This window comes from Parasteatoda tepidariorum, chromosome 6 (assembly GCF_043381705.1).
Source record: "Parasteatoda tepidariorum isolate YZ-2023 chromosome 6, CAS_Ptep_4.0, whole genome shotgun sequence".
Lineage (NCBI taxonomy): Eukaryota > Metazoa > Arthropoda > Arachnida > Araneae > Theridiidae > Parasteatoda > Parasteatoda tepidariorum.
This window is the reverse complement of record NC_092209.1, coordinates 38,444,043-38,466,702: the sequence shown is the minus strand read 5'-3', so window position 1 is coordinate 38,466,702 and position 22,660 is coordinate 38,444,043. Positions and strand designations below refer to the sequence as shown.

At 28.3% G+C, this 22,660-nt stretch overlaps 2 protein-coding genes across 3 annotated transcripts; one reads left to right on the top strand and one right to left on the bottom strand.

Moving 5' to 3' along the window:
• The first annotated feature begins 4 nt into the window (after positions 1 to 4).
• On the top strand, positions 5 to 8,349 carry LOC107448873 (zinc finger protein 708-like). The gene is made up of 2 exons (XM_016064227.2): positions 5 to 1,144; positions 8,101 to 8,349. Exons 1-2 carry the CDS (start codon positions 5 to 7, stop codon positions 8,347 to 8,349), a joined length of 1,389 nt encoding a protein of 462 aa, XP_015919713.2.
• Positions 6,294 to 20,737, bottom strand: LOC107449089 (endonuclease G, mitochondrial). 2 transcript variants are annotated; one of them, XM_071182241.1, is made up of 5 exons: positions 20,503 to 20,737; positions 18,110 to 18,596; positions 12,013 to 12,125; positions 11,314 to 11,494; positions 6,294 to 8,917 (listed from the first exon to the last, which is right to left on the bottom strand). In XM_071182241.1, the coding sequence occupies exons 2-5, from the start codon at positions 18,593 to 18,595 to the stop codon at positions 8,813 to 8,815; spliced, it is 885 nt and encodes a 294-aa protein (XP_071038342.1). In that variant the 5' UTR covers position 18,596; positions 20,503 to 20,737; the 3' UTR covers positions 6,294 to 8,812. The 2 variants fall into 2 exon arrangements, with proteins under 2 accessions (XP_071038342.1, XP_071038343.1); XM_071182242.1 differs by having other exon boundaries at positions 20,686 to 20,728.
• Between the last annotated feature and the right edge of the window lie 1,923 nt (positions 20,738 to 22,660).

The window sequence follows — 22,660 nt, the reverse complement described above, 5'->3', positions numbered from 1 at the left end:
ACCAATGTCAGTGGCGGATAATATTAGTATTACTCCGACTGTCAAAAGAGAAATAATTTGTCAGATTTGCAATAAATCCTTTAAACGAGGCAAAGACCTTAAGAGTCATTCCGTTATTCATCTTGATGCAAAACCTTATGTTTGCAGCCAATGCCCTGAAGCCTTTAAGCACAAAACAAGTTTGAAAAGACATTCTCTAATACATTCAGGAGAAAAACCATTTACCTGTAGAATTTGTGGAAAGTCTTTTAGACAGAAGGGATCATTGAATGAACATTCTCTTACTCACTCTGGAGTGAAACCTCATACTTGTGATGTATGTAATATGGGCTTTACAACTAAAAGTAATTACGGTCGCCATCTAAAAAAACATCTATTATCCAAACCTTTTACTTGCAATATTTGTAACAAAGGATTTAATGTACGTTCTTATCTTACTCGTCATTATAATAAACATAAAGAAATTGATGAAACTATTAATTCGTTGACATCAAAATCACAGCATAAATTTTCTTCTGCAGATGAAGAAGATAAAAAACTGTCATCTGGCCATTCAGAGGAAAAGCAGTTACCTTGTACCAAAGTAATTGTTAATGCTGAGATGGTCGAAGTTACTAATCATCTTGGATTGAAGACGTATGTATGTAGAAAATGCAAGAAACATTTTAATGATTTTAGTAACTTAAAGATCCACCTTATGTCACATGTGAACAAAAAAATTTATGTCTGCGATGTTTGCAAAAGTTCTTTTACGAGTATCGGTGCTTTTTGTAAACATAAACTTGCTCACAGTCAAGACACTTTTAAGTGTGAAGATTTTCCTGAGGAAAGTGAAATTCTGCCTCAATGCTTAAAAACAGCGGCATCCAATACCACACTTAATATAAAAACAGAATATTCTGATAAGGAAGCACTTGATAAGCGATATGTTTGTAGTGTTTGCAATCGAACATTTCTGAAAGAAATTCAATTTATGCATCATTCTGTTACCCATAAATATCCAGGTCCTTATTATTGTGATATTTGTGGTGAAAATATTGAGTTTGATAAAATACATGAGCTTCATAAACATTATGAAGAGCATGGTGAAATAGCTTGTATATGTTACAATTGTATTGAGGAATCTGGTATAGTGGAGACGAATGTAAATTATTCTAAGAACACTGTTTTTAAGTGTGATATATGTTATAAATGTTTTCCTGATAAAAACCTATTAAGGAAACATTTTCCTACTCATAAAAATAGAAGACCATTATTAATAAAACTTAGTACATGATACATAAAGTCATTATTTTTCTCAACAACCAAAAAAGTACTTCTGTGTTGCTGTAGCCCTAAATAAAGTTGCGAGTATGGCATAGTTGGTGCTTCAGCATGGCAACAACACAGCTGATTAGACAAACCTTCACATATTATTATTGTTAGCTATGCCAATAACTTATATTTCTTAATTTACTGTTATATTATAAATAGTTGTCATTACATTTTACTTTGACATCATTGTATCTAATATAGTATGTTATTTATTTATTAATTTTTCATAATGTACATTATCAATTACTAAGTATAAGATGTACAATTAACTCTACATTTAATGTATATTATGTACTAAATTCTGCTATGTTTACTTATCATAAGAGATCATTTTATTTGATGAATTTTACAACCAAATTTACCAACTCTGCTTTGTAAGTTTGGCAATGTTTTGAGTTGCATAGTACAAAGAGATCTGAATTTAAATTTTTGTGTAATAGTAAAATACTGGTTAAATCCAGTTTCTTGTTTAATCTGAATTCAAAGTTAGTTAAAAAAAATAAGCATAAGAAACGACTTTTGTGATTTGTTTTATAGTTTTTTTCTTCTTATAATTGTTTAAAAACAATGCATTCAATGTTTCATTATCTGTATTTTCTATAGTTTTAAAAAATTATACTACATCTTGTTATTATACTACAACACCAGTACATACTGAGGTTTTCACTTAAAGGCCTTTAAATGATGAATAGTGTTCCGTGTGTTTTATATAAAGTACATTTATATCCAAGTTGAATACTGAGTACTAAAACAGTATACAAAAAATATGTTATAGGATCTTTAAATAGTAGGTCAGCATTTAATGGGTACTCATTAAATTTCACTTATCTAAATAAATAAATCTTTTTTTTTTAAAGAAAAATAATTATTTAAGCTTAAGGGAAGGGAGTTTACAATAAGTTCATTTTTGTTGGCATGTAAGAAGCTAGAGCCCAAAATTACCAAAAATATTCTTTTATAAAATTTGAATTCTTCCCACTGATAAATTGATGAAAAATGACATATCTTTAAGGAAAATTGAGTTTCAAGTTTTGTTTTAAAAGTGACCAAAAATCTTTTTAAAATGATTTTCTTGTGAGATTTATATACGTGAAACGACAAGTGGAAAAATTTAGGAAATTGCTTGGGTGGCATGTTGAGATGTAATTTATGTTGCAGCTTTTATTTTCCATTTATATTTTAGTGTTATGGCATTTGCAACTTGTTTAGACTGTTGAAATTATTTTAAAATCTATGAAGTTTTTAATATTATACTATCCCATTTATGGACATAATTATACACATGCATTAATACTCTGTCTATTCATACTATGTGAAGCAAAATTTATATTAAAGCCTTGATAATGTCTGATGTTAAGTCTTATTTTATTAAAGAACATGAGAACAAGTTTGATTGTATCTTTATCGTTGGGGGCATAATGGTTACTGAGTCAGTCCAAAGTAATAAAGTTTTTTTTTACTAAATGCAAATAATGTTTTATCTTGTAAGAGTGGTTTAAATACATGTCATTGATTAAAACCAGTTGAAAAACTGGATATTTTGATGGAACAGGAAAAAAAATCTTTTGCCCTAACTGCAATGATGTATTAACATTTTTTATACAAAATTTGAATTGCATTTAGTGAAGAAAACTCTCTTTTATATATAAATACTTCCTTATAAGTTGCTGAATTTTTGCACGAAAGCTGATAAAACATAAAAGCATTAGAAAATAAAATCTGTAATATATTATTTTGAAGAAAAAAAAAAGCAAAGTATATTAAATTTACCAGAGGAATGATAGTTAAATTATTAAACAAAAATTAATTGTCCTCAATATTGCAATACAAAATTTTCATTATCCGTGGGTATTCATTATAGAAGTTCAAGTGCAAATCCATTCACAAATTCTGTGCCTAGCTTAAGAGTTTTAATTTCAACAACTAGCTTGATACTTTAATCGAAGAGAACTTTTATCGTGAACTTACAAAACATGTTTGAATTCTAGAATTTTCGAATTCCAGTTTTTTGAATTCTTGAAATTTTTCTTTAACTTTTATCGTGAATTCAAGAAAACTTTAATCTATTTCCAATACAGTTTCAGAGTTTTCTATTCACCTCAGTTACAAGTCCTGTTAAATTATGAATCTATATATAGAATGACTATGTTTGAATGTCATTGACAGAAACTGATAGAAGAAACGGTATGTTTGTGATATCCAGGATATACCGCAGGGCTCGAAAAACAGCCCTTCCGCCCGTCCTCGGCGGTCAAAAATTTCTCGAATCCAGCGTCCTTGCGGACGGCCATTTTCCCGTTAATGCTTGTGATACATTTTCAATTTCTGTTATCTTACAAGAGTCTAGCGCCTCACTTCTAAAATGACCCTCTAATCTCGAAATGCAGCAACATACTGCGCATGGTGGAATCGATGTTTTCACTGTCTGGGAGTACTGCAGCGGTTCAGCGATGAACTTACAAAAAAACACATTACTTCCTGGCCTTAAACAAGAGGCGTTAAACACATTTATGAACATCTACCTAAATGGAAAACCTCTTTCTGATTTCTGTGCAAAAACCTCTGTAAATCATTGGCATGATTGTGGAACTGGCAAACGTCATATTTGATTCATTTAAAAAACGCAGTACCATCGGATAAATTGACATGATAATTGACAGATAACTTAACATTTGTTATTTAAATTATTTCATACTAGGTTTTACTATTAGTAACCTAGTATTTCTTTTATTACTGTATAATGTAATCCTAGTAACTACTAATTCATTGTGCAATTTATATAAATGAATAAGAGAAAACTATATTTTTATTTATTTAGAAGCGACGGGTACATTGTTGGACAACCCGTCCTCGGGGACGGGTAAAATTTCTGAGTTTTTTTTAGCCCTGATATAACGTATATCTTGGCGTATAAGAAGACCCTCTATTTTTGATTACAAGGTAGCAAATTTTGGATATAATTGGGTGTGCTAAGTTGACTACTGAAGAATACAAAATTGTAGGGTAGTAAAAGTAGTTCTTGAAAGCAGAAAATTAATACAGAGTTATTAATATCTATCTCATTGTTTATCATGCAGCGAGTTTTCATGAATAATGGATGTCAAATTTTATTGATGGTGCATAAGGCAACCTGTTTTGCAAAAAATTTTAGGGGTTTGAGAAGTCAACTTATACACACAGGTATTTACAGTATTTCATGTCATATATAGACTAATGCAAATGACACAAATATCTAAAATGATTAAAAAAAAAAAAAAATGAGAATAATTCTGTGCTTCATAATGCTTTTAAATTAAGGTAACATTAAGTTCACATAGTTTGTTTAGCACATATTTTGATTATGTAAACAATTTTATTCAGCTAATTAAAAAAAAAAAAAAGAAAAAAAATCAAACAAATTCAAAGGACAAAAAATAGCAAAACATATTTACAAGTTCATCAAAAATAGTGCTTTGAGATTCCACTGGAAACAACTTATTGTATTCTTCTTTAATTTGATGTAAAATAATAAAGCAAATTTCAATAAACCAACGTCGATGCTAACAACTAACTGATAACTAATCAATATCAGGCAACAATATGAGAATCTTTTCTTAAGTTATGTAATGTCTTTTAACAATAGTTTAGAAAATTATTAACGAATTGGAAATATTTGGAAAGAGCCTTAAATCCATAGTTTTAAGTAAGACTTTTTAAATTGATAATAAATATTATGAAGCCATCTAGAAAATATTTCAGTTTTCAAAAGATCTTTTTTTAAAGAAAAGAAAATCAGATTTTTTCTTCATATTTAAATTAGAGTTTACTACATTTTTCAAGCAAAGCTAATATTAATAATGCTTAATAATATCGTAAAAAAAACAATATTGCAACTAAAATATACTATTAAAGTGATTTAAATTATTTAATTACTACAAACTAACCACTGAAAAGCTCAACACCATTATCAATTATGTAAGTAAATTTAAAATTTCATTATTTTTATCCATTAACAGCATATTTTAAAATTTTTAAAAGTACTTGTATTGAAATAAATTTAGAACAAAATAGGTATAATTGAAAGATTTTTTATTAAAAGCAAATTGTTTCAGTAGGTAATGAAAAATTATAGTTTCAATATTTCATGCTGCTTTTTCTTTAAATTCTATTTTGAACATCAAATAATAATTTAAAAACATCTCCTTTCATTATTTATCTAGATAAAACCTTCATTATCAATAAGATCAGACCTTAAAAAAATAACTTTAAGAATATGCTCATATATTATATTGTGTCAACAACTTTTTTGGCCTTTATTCTTTTTAAAAAAATCAGCTGATTTATATCATGTTGATCACCCTTGTTTGAATAAATTTTTTGTTTCTAAAAAATAGGGTACATTTTATACATGACTAACTTTATTTGCAAAGTGAATCATATAAAATCGCATAATGATCTTTGGGAATCCGCAATTGTTAATGAATAGGGGTAAAACACACTTGTATAATGAAATTTTAGTTAAAATTTTCCTTCCACTTTCATTTTGTTGGTTGCAATAAATATGAATCGTAAGTAACTAAATACAGTCGTAATCGTCATAGAAATTTTTTAGGCACTCAATTCATACTCTTTGTTTTTTAAAGGCCATAGCGAATGATAGTGTGCAGGCATTAAATTTTTTTCCTCAACAAAAACCATCATAATTGGAGGAATCATTATGTATAATAAAATAATGCATCAGGTAATAAACATACATGATTTAAATTACAAAAATTTATGAAACAAATTATTTTTGTACATGTGCATATTAAAATATGACTCCCCTCCACAATGAAATTCTAGCTACAGCTTTTGAAAGTTGAGCTCTTTAATTATTTTTTTTCGAACTGGCACACAAACTACTCACAATTATCAATAAATCTTTTTATCAAATAAAAATATCACATAAATGTTATGTAGACACGTAATTCTATATAATCAAACTAAATTAAATAAAGATGTTTTAAAAGAAATAATCAATTTATTCAGTAGATCCTAGACACACTTGAGCAATAAACATTACAGTAAATTTGACATTCAAATTTCTTTTTTTTATTATACATATCAATACAAAAAAAATCACTGATATAAAAAATTAAAAAGAGAAATGTCATATACTTCTAAGATATTTTAAATAATAACAACACATTTATTTCTTTATAGAACATTTGATTGTGAAGCACAAACACTAAAAAAAGAAAACTGACAATGTTTTCTTAGACAAACTGTTAATAATATTAAAAAGAAAAATATTGAACAGAAACATTTGAGTAGTTTTCAATAAATTTATTTAACATGTTGAGCATGATAACTAAAATTTACATGAAGAAAAATCTAATCTTAAAACCAAAAGTTATAAAAATAGTTTTTTTTGTCATCTCATCACAATTTCAAAGAATAATTCAAAAGGAAAAAAAAAATATCTAAATAGAATTTACAATGCTTTAAATTATACTTTTTCTTGATAACTAAATATAATATATGAAATTAAAAAAACAATATTTCAAACTTATTTTCATAAATTAATAATTTGATCCTTTTTCTAAAATTCAATATTAGAATAAATTGAGAAATTTCTTAAGTTTCTTTTTAAATATAACAAATAATCTCTTGAACTATGACGTTAAAAACTCTGGATGAAAATTTGACCAGAAAAGTTTTTTTTTCTTTCCTTTACAGCATATCCAAATATCAATAAATATTTGTATTAAGAGCAAGAAAAAAAAGTAATAAATATTTCACAAGTTTATAAATGATAAGAGTACACTATTAAAATTTAAATAAATAAAACACAACCACATAAAAATACCAAACTATTTATCTATTTTGATAAATTCAAGCAATAACTTATTTGAAGAAAAAAAATCTGGCATTAAAACTATTCCATTTCTACTTAAATATTCATACATTTACTTTTATAAGTTTCAAAAGTAAACATGAATGTTAACAAAGGTAGTCGAATAATTTCCTTCTTCCTAAAAAAACAAAGAAATGCAATAGTTTTAATTATTACTAGTTCTTTTCTGTTTTCTAAGTAACAGCCCCAATAAATATATTAGTAAAATGGATAAATAAAAAATTTTTTTACTTCAAATTCCATTAAAATAATTGATAAATTTTAAAAGAAACAATCAGTTTATTAAGTAAATCGGGAAATTTTTTGATGCATGATTTTAAAAATTAACTGGGTGAAAATATCTTGAAATATAGATTTTATGTTCTCTCAGTAAAACCAAAATATCAATAAATATTTTTATTATAAGCAGAAATAGAAATGTAATATGCTTTAAAGCATAAACGCACATTAAAATTAGATGACAAGTTCACATTATCTTATCATGACTCTGATTCCTCTACAACCTGCAAACTTTCATCAAACAATTGCATATAATCCACCATCATTACCATTCCACAGAGGAAAAAGTGAATTGCTCACAGCACACATATAGTATATCTGTTTAAACTTTTTATGAAGCTAAGTTAAATTTTTAATATGTACTTTCGATACCATCGATTTAAAACATCCACAGAAAAAATAAGTTGTACCTTAAAAATAGTAAAGTTTTGATTAGAAAATATTTTTAATCAATTTTAAAAGTTGATAATTTCATCAATAACAGAGATTTTTTGATATGATCATATTTTTTATTGATTTATAAGTACATACAGGGTGGTAGAATAAAAGTGAACCGAGTGAGTGATGAATACGATTGGACGTGAATGTCTGCATGTACCACACAATATGATCAAAACCGGTTAATATCTTAGTACAAGTTATGTCAGAGAGATCAGTGCACATGTGAAATTGCTACTCACAGTGCAGCAGAGAGTGCCCATATAGCCCGCCAAAACATGGTTCACATTTACACAATCTTTACTCCTGACAGAGTGGTTAACAGTAATCAGTCTGGTGTCGGCCGAAGCTGGACACCTGATCTGTCAGTGTGTGATTACTTTTTGTGGGGAGCCCTCAAGTCTGAGGTGTATTGCAACCACTCTCAGAACTCTGTTCTCTGAATCATTTTTATTTGAGCCACCCTCCCTGTATAATGTACACATTTTAATGGCTTCGATAAGAAATAGTGGCTTTCAAGAATTTTTATTTGGTTCATTATAGTATTTTGAGTTAATGTGAAAATTTCTGAAATGGTAAAAAACTAGTATGGTAATTCGTTATATGGCACTTATAGGAAGTTTTACAAACATAAATTATTCAGCACCATTGGAATAGTTTCTAGCTCACTAAATTACAAAAAGTTTTCATGTCATTTATAAATATTTTAAACTTAAATGGTTTCTTGACCATTTAACGTACAGAAAATTATGGGGTATACATTTAAGAATACGTAGAAAACTGGCAAGTCCAAATTTTATTATTTGACATATGGAGAAAACAGTACTATCTATACAGACGATGCAGTACCACTGAAGTAATTGTTTGCTCCATATGCCAAAGATTTTCATGTCAGCCATAGACATTTCAAGCTCGATGGGCTTTATGACCATTTATTGTGCGGAAAACTGTGGAGGGAATATTCTGAAATACTAAAAAGCCAGCATTTCTTTCAATGACATCTTTTGGAACCTAGAAAAAATAATAGTTTAAAGTAGTAATATAAAACATAAAAATATTATATCAGTATACTGGTGCTATATTAGCATTTAACCAAGTAAAAAAATTAGTTCACAGAAGCACAAGTGAGTCAATTTCCAAAAAATTGCTAATTTTTTCAAATTAATAAATAAAGGTAATAAGATAAGAAGAAATATTTCTAAATAACTTGCTCTACATTTAAACTTATACTATTGTAAAAATGTAGTCATCTGGCACAAATTTGTAAAGATTTTGAATCTCTAAAAATAAGATTTGCAACACAATGAAATAACCATAGAAACTTGCAACCGTCGAAAATAAAATTAAATTGTTCAATTTAATAAGCACTTTCTAATACAGACCTGTCATCTTTTAAGGCTTTAGTGAGAAATGTTTGTCAAATAATCAAAGAGATAGTAAATTTTATGATTTTACATTAAATATGACATAATTTTGAAGATTAACATACATGTTTAAATAACAATGCTAACTTGCTAAAATAATTTAATTATCTATATCAGGGTGCGTAGCCAAATCTTTGAATCGAAAATAAGCACTTTTTAAAAACTTTTCAAGCACTTCCCAAAAATTTTCAAGCACTCAAAAAATTCATATTCAATCAATGATATTATTGAAAAACAAAAACTTTTTATAAACAGTTTTAGAGTTAAAAGAAAAAAACCAAAAAGAAACGGGCGTAAATCGAAACAATCAGTACTTTCCCACATCACCGAGTGAATTCAACTTGACCCTGAACTCAGAACAAAAGTACCCTTACCCCCTACGTCAAAAAAAGTGTTAGAAGTAAAATAAAATAAACAAGAACAAAACTAAAATAAATTAAAAAGAAAACAATTTCATAAGGATCTGATATTCTCTATCCGAATTGGAGCACTCGGGTATCGGTTTCAAGTGTGCGCGCATGCGCAAGTCATAACGTGGGTACGACATGAAGTCCGCGTGAATGATTACGTAGCAAACTCCCCATTTTTCGTGAAATGCATGGGATCCACCAAATATCACTGAAGGGAAAAAAAAATTATTCGAAAAAAAAGCACTTTTTAAAAATGCCAGCTGAAAAAAGCACCTTTAAAAGCTTTTAAAAACGAAATCCCCAAAAAAGCACCTTTAAGCACTTTTTACAAATGCTACGCACCCTGTATATGAAAGATCTAATAAGTATGGTGTGATACCTTGAAATGCTTAAGAAATTTTAAATTCCTTTGGTTATTTTACATTATCCTACCATCATTTTAACTCTCCAATTGTTGAGCCATTGAGTAAAATTGTACACAAATTTTCCTGTTATGCACTACTCTCTCAATGAATAACATGTGGAGTAATTGGCTTTTTGAAGTAGGAAATATTGTAGCTAAAAGTTTAAAAGTTGGGAAAAGGCCGTAACCAACGCTCAGAGGTTTAAATATTGTGTAGAGCTAGAAATTCCCAAATTGATGGCTCTAAGAGACCCATGGAAACTTAATATTTTATTTGGGTAGAATTTCAAAATTTCTTAGAACATCCTATAAGCCAAACTTTTGTACGTAAATCATAATGGTATCAAATGTTATGTGATATAAAATGTATATTCTTAAAAAAAATATATAAACTAAAACTAGATAAAATATATAAACTAAAACTAAATAAAATATATAAACTAATTAGTTTAAAAAAATACATAATAGAAATATAAAAACAGCAGTTAACCTAAACAGAACTATACAAGTTACATCATTGCTTTCCACTTTTGAAAATTAGTTGGCTTGGCATTTTAAATTAAAGAAATAAATACAAATATTTTAAATTTTGATAAACGTCAATCTGTAGAAATCAATGCAAAGTTACAAGAATAAAATTCATACTTAACTAAAAAGAGTATTTTTTACTCAAATAAGCCAAATTTGATGCAAAATGCCAAAAATATTTAACTGATCAGTTTGAAATTGTGAATAAAAAAATATTAATTCCTATGAACTTATGCAGTTTTAGAACAATCACTAGAAAGGAAGCCTAGGTCGAAAATAAATCATTGCTAGAATTACATTTCTCTAGATATAATAGTTTTTTCTTTAAAAAAAATAAAAATTAAATATTTCAAAATAAGTTTAATTTCTTAGGAGAGAAACAATTGAATGATATAGATAAACAAACTCGGACAAAATGAAACAATTTCATAATACTAGGAAATATACAAACTTATAGCAAATTGAATAACTTAAAAAATAATATACACAAGCATAAAAAAGACATGGTGTAAATTTCATAAACAGAAAATTTTGAATAATTCTCTTCCATTTTTTATAAAATAAAAAAATAATGTGTAATACTACACATTGATAGTTTATACAAAATGAAATTTCTAAAATTAAATATAAAAATATACTTACAAGAAATGATTTGAGAGGCACATTTTCATCAATCACAGTATTTGGCATTACATAAGTTTCCATATCAAATTCACGATTTTCCGTTTCATAAACTACAACTTTAAAAAAATGTGTAGGAACAGCCACATTGTTTTTTCCAATGACTTGATATTTCACATACTTTTTACCATCTGTCTCCATTCTAAATTGAAATATAAGAATGAAATTAAAACTAAATTAAAATGCTAAGCTGAACAAATTCTTATAATAAGGAAAGGACTGAAAAATATTAATTACTATAAACAGTGCTTATCGTTTAATATGATCACATCAGTATTTCGAGATTTTGATTCCAACAATGGTATAAAATAATGCATTCTATTTCCCGTACCGAATATATTCTCACAGTAGAAATCAGATGGTTGCTTTCTGGAGTATTATATGTTAAGAAGCAACCTTTATTGTATCACTTATACTAAAATGTCTAATAGTTTTGAATTATAAATATTTAAAATCCAGTAGTTCATTTGCACTATCCTTGTACAATAAAATAAAGAGGTCTTAGAAAAATATTAATATGATTAAATTTATCTACAATTTTTTAAAAATTGAATCTATGCACTTGGAATGAAAAAGTACTTTTTTCAGTTACTCATGCTCCAGAACAACTAAAATACAAAGAAAAATGAAGCAGAGATTAAAATTCATAAGAATACAAACCTTGGCAAATACAAAGGTCCAGAACAAACATAAACATTTTGATATTTCTTCACTTGATGCCTTACATGCTTCTCTAAATTATTCCATGCATCACGGTTAAATCCTTTGCCAACCTAAATTAAATATAAAATATAGTGTTACCAAATATAAAAAGTACAAAATCATTAAAAAAAAAATGGACAAAATAAAAATTTAAGCAGAACAGGAGAACAAAAGTTGACTAAAATAGAAAAATACCCCTGTAAGATAGTTAATGTAATATCATTGATGTAATATTGTTACTATAATCAGGGGTCCATTTAGAAGAAATTTGGGTCCGTTAACGGCCCCTTCATAAAATATTTTTTCATAAAAACGGACCCTTTCACAAATTTGTTTATCTTCATTATTGTTTTGTGAATCGAATAAACCCTTCCCACGGGGGAAAACAAGAAAGATGGATGTAAACGAATTAAGTTTTGTCTTCAGCAGACGCTTCTTCCATTATTCGTCCAAAATGAATACTCTGCGTTTAGCAGTGTAGGCTAAATACCAAATATTTGTATGTTGCATCTCTAATTTAGAAGCCGCAATTGCTGTTAATTTTTGAAAATTTAATTTTTTTTTATTATAATTTTACAGTGCTGAGTATAATCTTGAATCTATTTACAATTTAAAAATTTATTGAAAAAGTTTTTTGCAATAACCAGATCCTATTTGCACAAATTCATAAAAGTAGGACCCTAGTTTAGGGGTGCTCAACCTGTGGCCCGCCAACCTTCGATGTGCGGCCCGCGGCCGCAATCTGAACAAAATGAAAAAAAAAATTAAATATTTGTTTTTGAAAAATAATAAAAAAAATTCGGTAATTTAAATTTACACTTTTAAGTTTTTGACGCACCCAATCTCAATCAATGCAGTTTTTCGATGGTTAACGCTACGGATTTCAGCATAGTTTTAAAAATCTCAATATTTTTAATGCATCATTATTACGATTTACGAATTTTAATTACCACTTTTGACGGTTTTCATATGTGCCGATTCCAATGACTTTTCGGTAGTTATTGCTACCCATTTTCAAGTAGTTTCTGAAATAGCGATTTTTGAAAGTTATGAAACGCTTTATTTGTGCAAACTTCATGGAAAATCTAAATGACTTTAGATCCTTTCTTCAACAGTTATTGCTGCACATTTCCGCCCGGTTTTTAAAACTTCGATATTTTAGCACGATATTATTACGAATCGCGAGTAAAGAATCGCTCATTTAGCTAACCATTTTTTGACATGGCTTATTTGTAACGATTTTATCGCAAATCAAATTATTTTTCAATCGTTATTTTAGAAATTATTGCTACACATTTCTACAAGGTTTTGAAAGTATCGATATTTTTTATACGCTATTGCGACATTTTAATTTCAAATCTCGCATTTAAATTACATAAAATTTTGATGGACTTTATTTACTCCAATTTCATCTAAAATATTAAAGTATTTTGGTTATTGTTTTAGTAGTTATTACGTTTTCCCCGTGATTTAAAAAGATTATGATATTTTTAATACTTTGACAGCAAGCGAGTTTTGAATTGCGCATTAAAATAATTATTTTTTACGTGCTCTGTTTGTGCCGATTTTATCATTTGCGTTGTACCGATTTTAACACGAATTTTTTAAGAGGTTTTTCGAAAGTGTTTTTTCTTCTTTCCCGTTATTGCTGCATTTTTATTTGTGATTTAGAATATACCTGATATTTTCACACAATATTACAACTCGTGAAATTCGATTCAGCTTTAATTTTTTTTCGTAACTTAAAAAGTAATTACGTATCTTAGCCAAATCAACACCTTCCCAGGAAAAAAAACCGAGATGTGTTTATATTAAACGCGGTCCGTTTTGCAAAAAAAAAAATTCAAAACACGGCATAATTCTTTAGTCCCATGAACACGTGCAAGTTTAACAACACACATCGAACCTATTCTTTTTGTTGTCACATGTAATTTAAAAGTCATACATCGTAATTTGTATTTACGCTATCTGAAAATTGCGCATCGCATTTCGTATTAACATTAACGAGATTTAAAAATAATCCATCGCGTTTCGTATTTACGGGATTTAAAATCACATATCGCGATTCGTGTTCTGGCGTTTAAAATATCATCCGTTGCTACTTTTCTCGCAATTCATATGCACGCGTTTTAAAAACCATATATCGCGATTCATATTCATGCATTTTAAAAATCAAGTGTTGTGAGTAGTCCTTTCGCAATTTAAAAGCCACACGATTCGTATTCACGCGATTTGAAAAACAAGCATCGAGTTTTTTATTTACGCAATTTAAAAATCACACATGGCAATTCGTATTCAAGCAATTAAAAAATAACACATAGCAATTCGTATTCAAGCAATTAAAAAATAACACATCGCTATTTGTATTTCCGCGATTTAAAAACCCAGAAAGGAAGAACACCATCTAGGACAAATTCCAAAACTGATTATGTTATTTGCTCTAAGTTTAATACTACCCACAACAACAGCTTCTGTCGAAAGACTGTTTTCCAGAATGAATTTGGCCTGTTCAAAATTACAGAGTAGTCTTTAAATACAATCATTACATTTTCATTTAATGGCTCAAAAAATATCACATGATCAAGTAGATAAAATTATCACAATATTCAAAAATTTTGCAAATTACAGTATAACCATTAAGAAATTTTTTAAACCATTTTCTACCTTCTTGGAGCATTTTATATCATTTATGATTATATGCTGGGAAATGATTTGTATATCATTAAATTTTAACTGTATAAAAAATTTAATCAAGATAAGTTTCGTAAAGTAATGTAAATTTTATTGATTGTTAATTGATTGTGTATTAATTGTAAATAGTAAGTGTCATGTTAAAAATATATTCGTCATAAAAAGTTGTAAACAAGTATCTTAATAGTTTTTTATTATTAAGGAATATAGTTCCTTAAAATTTAATGTGTTTTCTTTCTTTCTTTTTCTTCCCTCTCTCAGCCTCTTATTATTAATTTAAAATAAAAATGTCTGAAAGTTAAAGTACATTCCCTAATAAATGCTAAATCTTATTTTCCACTTAAGGGGTTTTGTTTTAATCATTTTTAACCCTATAAACTTTCTTTAAATCAAAGTATTTAACTTGAATTTATATTAATAACTAGAATATTTATTTATTTGAAATTTAATTCTATGAAGAAAAAATTTAACGTTAAAATCTATGTTTAAATGGACTTTTGTATTTTGTAATGTGATAAAAAAAATTTCAATTTTTCCATAGTTTTTAAATTATTTCAATTTATCTAAATTTTTTCTGATAAATTGATTCTGATTTTCGAATTCTGTTTTCTTTCTTAAGTAATCAGTTTTGCATTTTCTAATTTTAAACGTTTTAAAGTATTGTATTTTCTGCAAAGAGATTACAAGGTTAACCGACAAAAAGAATTTAGTGTTATATAAACAATGATGTTTATATAACAATCACCACCAACAATTGCTTTCAATATGTCGGTCTAAACACTTTGGCATGCGGCCCTTCATTGGTCAATCTGCTGTGCATGTGGCCCTTCACTGAGAAAGGTTGTGCACACCTACCCTAGTTGAAAGAATGTGACTTAACGTTTATTTTATATTCACAAATTACGAGTAATTTTTTCACAATTTTTCAAAAATAGGACCTTTCACAAAATGTCTGGACAGGCCCCTGGTAATACAATTAATATAATATAGTTAATGATAATAATGCAGTTAATATAATATAGTTAAACCATTAACTGCTTACTCTGAATTGAGTTCAGTTAGAAACTAGTTTCTTCCCAGCATAAAGTTTCTTTTCTCCTAATTATTTTTAGAAGGAAAAAACTAAGAAAAAATTATGTAAAATGTTCAAGAAATCAAATAAAGGATTAACTTTGTGGTAACATATGCATAAAGTTAAACCAATTGAAAAAAAGCGCAAATAATATAACATAAAATAGACAAACCATCATTTTTGTACTAAAGGGAAACATCTTTAAAATAACAAAATGATTTTGACTGTTTTAGGTGATATTATTTGACTTTCTTTTACGACGTTTTGACCATTTGCAGTTATTGTTGACACTCGATGAAAATCAGAGGCTAACATCTGCCCCAAGACCAGAAAGGATTAACTTTATTTAGATGAATTTTTTTTTCAAACAATTCAACTACTTTAACACTTTTTTTTACATCATATACTAATAATTTCTGCATTCTAAAAGTTCATAACCAGTGTCTAAATTACTGTATTCACTGAATTTTTAGACATAAAGAATAAAATATGTCAATCTAAAAGAAAGAGGAATTTTTAATGTCCTACAATCAAAAGAATTACTTTGACACATGAAACCCAAGAAACAAGCTACAACGATAAATAACCTCAAACAATGGTATGAGCTTAATCATATTGTTTTGATGTAGATAGATGGAAAAATAAAAAGGAAATTAAATTTCAAATTTATATTACATTTTTCTTAATAAAAGAACAAAAACAAAGTTTCTAATAACTTACAAACTGCATAAATTTACCAACTGGAAAATTCATACATGTCATTTCCTAACTTTTACCCACAAAAGGAATGAACTTACTCCAATTTTTATAAAAACATTACCTTAGACTTTTAGTCAGCAAGAATTCTCACCAATGGCAAAATAATGAATTTCTTTAATTTGAAAGGTTTATTTGGAGTGAAATGCATAGTTCGACAATTAACTATCTGTTGGCTTAAAACTTTATATTATATTTCTCAAAGTATTTATGATATATATTTAGATTAAATTTCATAAAAAAACAAACACAATCCTTTATGCTATACCAGGGGTTTCCAACTTTCATGAGACCGGGGACAGCAATTAAAAACACCAGTCAAATGGCGGGTCGCAACTTTAACAAAATTTTATATAGGACTTTTTAATGTTTGAAGGAACATTAAATATTACACAGCCAGATTTTTATCAAGTTGTACAAAACAAAAGTATTGAATTACAAATAATAATAAATATTTTCCTGGATTCAAAATCTGAGAAATAATTTTTTTGTATTTTTGGTATGTTAAATTTCACAGAAACGAAGAAATTAGTGTTTTTTTTTTTTGACAAAGGAAAGTATTTTAAATCCATATAGAATTTTTTCGAAAATAGTCCGCAAAAAATGACAACTACTAATATATTTTAGTTCGCGGGCCACAAAAAAAGGCTTTGCGGGCTGCCGGTTAGTAACCACTGTTCTATACCCTTTTGGATTCCAAAAAATCATTCTGGTATAGATGTTTTGCTCTTTACAGTATTTTAAAGAATGTAATTTTAATGACAAAATACAAAATCAGTTTAAATAGGTCCTAAGAAATCAAATTAAAAAAAATAAATCTGTTTTTAAAATTCAATGTCTCAGGAATTTGATTCTCATGAAATTTAACTAATATTGCTCAAATTTTGTATTTTTTTTATATTATAGCTATCAGCAGGTTGTTATTATTCTTAAATGAGAAAATGGTTTCCCATTGACATTTAAAATGTATGAATTTGGTCATAGCTCAGTCGCATACATAAACCTAGATGTGGCTTCCCCAACAAGATTTAAAAGCACACCCTATCCAAGACAAAAAAAAAAAAAAAATTACAATACCAAATAAAAACACTAGGGTGAAGAGATATTTTGATATTTATAATTATTTTTATTTTAAGATAATAAAAATCATAATTACGATGAAAAAGAACTGAATTGAAACTTTATACCTTTCCCACATTGCTTTAGAATAATTACAGTCAAAGTCCATTTAAGATTAATATTAATCTAAAAAATAAACTGAAAAAATGTCTTATAAAAAAATATTTTTCTTGCAACTCAGTGTTATTTTTTCTAGAGTATGTACCCTGAAATCTCTGGTGCTCCCAGCGTGTTGTTATTTATACCACTGTTATAGCTTTATAAAGGGTAAACATATAATTTGCAATACAGTCCTCTCACCATAATTTATAATCTTGAAGGGTGAACCTGATACTCTTATGTGCTATATTTTAGGCATAATCATGAATGTCTACTTTTCAATTGGATAACTCTTTAAAAAAAAAAACATTCTATTACCTGTGGAGTAATATTACTCAATACAAAAGTATCATCTAAAAAGTCTTGCCGGCATCTATGATTTCCAGCTGCAGCCAGATGTCCTCTATCAAATCCGCTGCGCTTGTAATCTGAATTAGTGGATCTAAAGTAAGGATGAATCGATAAATCTTCAAAAAATTCACTTTTTGATCTGTTAATGTTCTCATTATGTTTAATGTGGTCTTTTGTCAAATGTTCAAATACCCAATTGGGTACTCTATTCCTTCTGTCATAAGATAGAATGAAACTTTTTCGAAAACTGAGAGTATCTGGATTTGTTAAACCGAATTCTTGAACTTTATTCAAATAGTCACCAGATACACTTATGTCCATAGGCTCAGCAGGAGTGGGTAGTAAAGCATTACCAGCAAATACTTCAAAACTGCTAGGAGTTTGCACTTTATTGTACCATACACCAGCAAAGAATCCTACAGCACCAGCTACAACTGAAATACGGGCAGCCATGCTGGGAATAAAATAATCATCATTAAAAATCATTGTTTTTTAAACACAAAATTAAAGTAAAAAAGGGGCAAGGTGGCTTTTATCTTTTAGGTGAGGAATGAGTTTCTTTCATTAAAAAAATTAAACTACTCATTTGGATACAAATCAAACTTGGAGAGTCATAAAAAACATTACAACAATAACTATATATGTACATTAGGTACCTATTACAGTAATTAATTAGGACTAAATGGTATGAAAAGTAATTTGGAGTTTTTTTTATGCCTTTTAAGTAATAAGGAGAAGATTTACATATCATGATCTGTGGCAGAATAAAAATAAAGAAAAATCATTACAGAAGGGACCAACTCGAAAGGTTTATTTAATAGCTACTCCCAAACAAACCTCTATGTGTATTATTATCATTTTTAAATCTGTAAGCTTAAAATCCACTTGGCAAATTGGTGATTGTAAACGGTCTTTAGACCTCAATACAGAAATATACTCAAATAGGACAAAATGTGTTCTTTCTTTATAAAATACTCAATATATGTACAATTTGAATGAATACATAAAGGCTATTTTTGCCTCTTTCTCAGGGAGTTTTGCAATCCTGCTTACGTAAATCTTGATTTGTACCATAAATGAGTTATTATAAGAAATAGGAGAACAAAGGGTAAAATCAAACAAAATTTATGATTTTTTTTCTATCCAAAAAATACAATTAGATTTTTCTCCATATAAATAAATATTATTTATTACCTAAGAATATAATAATGCTTGAAAAATAGTTAAAAGTTAATGACTTATATGGGATATAGGTCTACTTAAATTAATTATAAAGAAATTTTTTTAAGCATTAAAATATTTATGTGATAAAAGATAAACAGTGGGGGAAGATCAAGAAAAAGATGCAAAAGAGTATTCATTGAAAACCAGAGACAACATATGCAAATATCATCCTAATACACAAAAGCGGCAAAAACTTTGTTGTACCATTTTGTACTGAAGGCTATAAAAAGATGCGAGTTATGTGTAATGAATTGTGGTATTAAGTACCATTCATTTTGCGATAATAGGTTATTAGGTGTGATATTATGCGCTTCCTATATAGCATAGCACTAATTAGATCCCCTATTCTGTATGATATTAGAGGTCGTGTAGTAGAACAAGTCTAGATAGATTTATGGAATTCCTAGCCTACTTTGAAATATACTAAATTAAAGCTAGTAATTTCAAATTCTAAGAAAATTTGATAGCGCAATCTACGGAAGATTAATCGCTAAGTCTTGGCAACTTCCAGGCAAAGGCGCAAAAACATCACAGAAGGGTATAACTCGTAGGGGTGAGATTTCCGTATCGTGGTTGAATGAAGAACAAGTCTTCGCAACTTCCGGGCAGCAGCCAGCGAGAAACTAAAGAAAACATCACAGAAAGGGACAAACTACAAAGGTATAACTCTTAGCCACCCCAGGCAAACATCTACATGTTTTATTTAAAAAAATTAGCAAGTTTGAAATTCATTTAGTGCCTTGGTGATATTAGATGGCGCGACAGATCTCAAGATAGAAATATCTCCAACTTGACTAAGAAAGTAGTAGATATTAAAATTAGAGAATTATTGTTCAAATAAAACATAAAAGATTAAAAAAAAAAAAAAAAATAAAACACTGTAAATAGATTTTTTAAAACAAATAGAAATAAAAGCATATAAGAAACCAAATTTTTGGAAAAAATATTTTTCTGAAATAATCAGAGTTAAATATTTTTCTAAGTTAAATACGTAAAATAAGATTTAAAAGAAAAGAAAAATATGTTTATTATAAGTATGCTGTTCAGATTTTTTAAGAAAAAATGTAACATCATAAAATAAAGAGAAATAAAAATTGGAAGGGATTTTTTTCTTCTTTTTTTAAAAAAAGACATACCTATTTTTAAAAGAATAATAATTCTGATAAGTTCTACATAGCAACTAAAGCTCTTTTTCTTTCAGAAAGAGAAACACACAAGAAAAAGAAGCTTCCATTATATTTTTTAAAATAAATGCAGAATAATTTACTTATATTAATATAGAAATAAGCACTGCAACATGAATAAGATTAAACTTTTACTTTTGTTTTTAAAATAACTGTTTTCACTTTAAAAGCGGAAACGGAAGCAGCCGAATTATTCTAGAGTTGAGATGTTATGAATATAGGGAAATAAAATAATGGATCTATAAGAGCTGTAAGCAAATTATCAACACATTTTCAAAATTTTGTATCTTCTAAGCCATTCTCACTGCATATAAAAACTCATTAATGAAAATTATGCAAATATATTTGCGCTTGCAATGACATTGACATATTAATTTTTTCAGGAATATTCACATGGGGAAAATATTCTCTTTATTTATTTCTGTCACAATAATAACGCTGGTTTTGAAATTGTGGAGTCTTAATATTCATGTTCCCCTCGGGTCACAATAATGGGCTATTACGAGAATGCTTTAGTTTTTAACTATTAATAAAGTTACAGAATCAGACTCAAATTCGAAATTTCTATCAAAATAAATACATAATTTCTTTTACTGAAGGATTTGGAATTTTAATAAATATTATGTCGTACTAGACGTCGCTATTATGTACTCTATTTATGTCGTACTAGAGTTGCACAACGGGCAACTGGTGACCGCCTGGGAGACATCCCTAACAATGATTCGAAGACATGCCATTGCGATTTCGATCCTTTGCGGAGGAGATGGCTCTCCCACGTCTCCTCTCCCATCCCTCCCACTTCTTCTACGTCAATTTTGGCACGTTATTGTAAAACTAATTGAGCTAAAATTATAAATTAGAGAACCTGAAATGGTCGACGTGCGACATTGAGGGATTATGTCACATCCAGGGGGCAGTTTAATGTATTTTTTTATGAATTTACTGAATAAAGTAGTTGTGACAGAAGTAATTTTCAAGCTAATAATGTTAAAATGAAAATTCTGGTTAAAGATGTTCATTTGGTAACTTTCTAATATTGAGAACATTAAGTGGCTCATTAAGTGGGTAGTTTAATAATTCCTAAATTAATTTGTAACTCTAGATTGCTGTCACCCATTAGGCACAGTGGATTCGTCTAATGTGGCCTAAGTCGGGGTAAGATTTCTCGTTCTTAATGCTGCACTTTTTCCGATTGAGTCCAAGTGGTTCACTCTATAATGCAATGACGATTTTAGAGCTGGAAGATTCACATGAAGGGAGAATGTGATGTGGGGGCTGGGTGATTATTACTATCATCTGTCCTTTAATTTAAATTGTAGTAGTTTTTTATGAAAATGTGCTTGTACTTCCTTCAGATCATCATGAAGGATCAAACCCTCGCTAATAGTCCATTTTCGAGTTCTACTGCAACATAAACAACCAAACAACTAGATAATGGATGGGTGATCGTGTAAAGCTAAGGGTGGTGGCGTTAGTGGCAAAATTGCTCTTTCATGACTTCCGGGTTACTGCTTCCGATATATTTTTACGCCGCAGATTGAAAAAACGCGCCATCATATTATTGCATCATATCTTTTGCAGTATTTCACATGTACCGAGTTCTTTCTTTCAGCCTTTAAACTTCAGCATTATCATATTAATATTATAATCATTAGAATATTTTCTAATTAGGCTATCTTAAAAAGATATTTTTAAAGATATTTTTGGCGACATTTTATTCAAATGTAGCCAAGTAAGGGATAAAATACAAAACATGGCAAACCTTAAGAATTATTCCCAATGAGATATTAACTTTCCAAAATTTTTTTTGGCCTTACCACCTCTGAGAATCAATACATTTCTGAAAGCTCTTATGAATGGTACAATTATGTTTAGATTTGAACCCAAATTACAATAACAAAACTGCATAGAATATTAGGCTTGTTCACACATCGCCTCGTAGTCATAACATAAGCGGAGGGATACACCGGAAATTTTCTAAATTTCTTCCGGTTTAAGGACGCTTGTTATTGTTTACATTAGACCACCCATCCATAATGAAACTAGTTTTATCTCAATGTATAGAATTCAAAGTAGCTAAGTATACGGGTGCTTCCCTATTTGAGTAGTA

What these genes read in the sequence shown, in the direction of transcription:
- LOC107448873 (XM_016064227.2), top strand. Translation starts at nt 5, where the DNA reads ATGTCAGTGGCGGATAATATTAGTATTACTCCGACTGTCAAAAGAGAA. An exon ending in CTGGTATAGTGGAGACGAAT is followed by an intron (nt 1,145 to 8,100) that starts GTAAATTATTCT and finishes TTAATATCTTAG; the next exon opens with TACAAGTTATGTCAGAGAGA.
- LOC107449089 (XM_071182241.1), bottom strand. Translation starts at nt 18,595, where the DNA reads ATGGCTGCCCGTATTTCAGTTGTAGCTGGTGCTGTAGGATTCTTTGCT. An exon ending in GGACCTTTGTATTTGCCAAG is followed by an intron (nt 11,495 to 12,012) that starts GTTTGTATTCTT and finishes ATTTCAATTTAG; the next exon opens with AATGGAGACAGATGGTAAAA. An exon ending in TGCCTCTCAAATCATTTCTT is followed by an intron (nt 8,918 to 11,313) that starts GTAAGTATATTT and finishes TATTTTTTCTAG; the next exon opens with GTTCCAAAAGATGTCATTGA.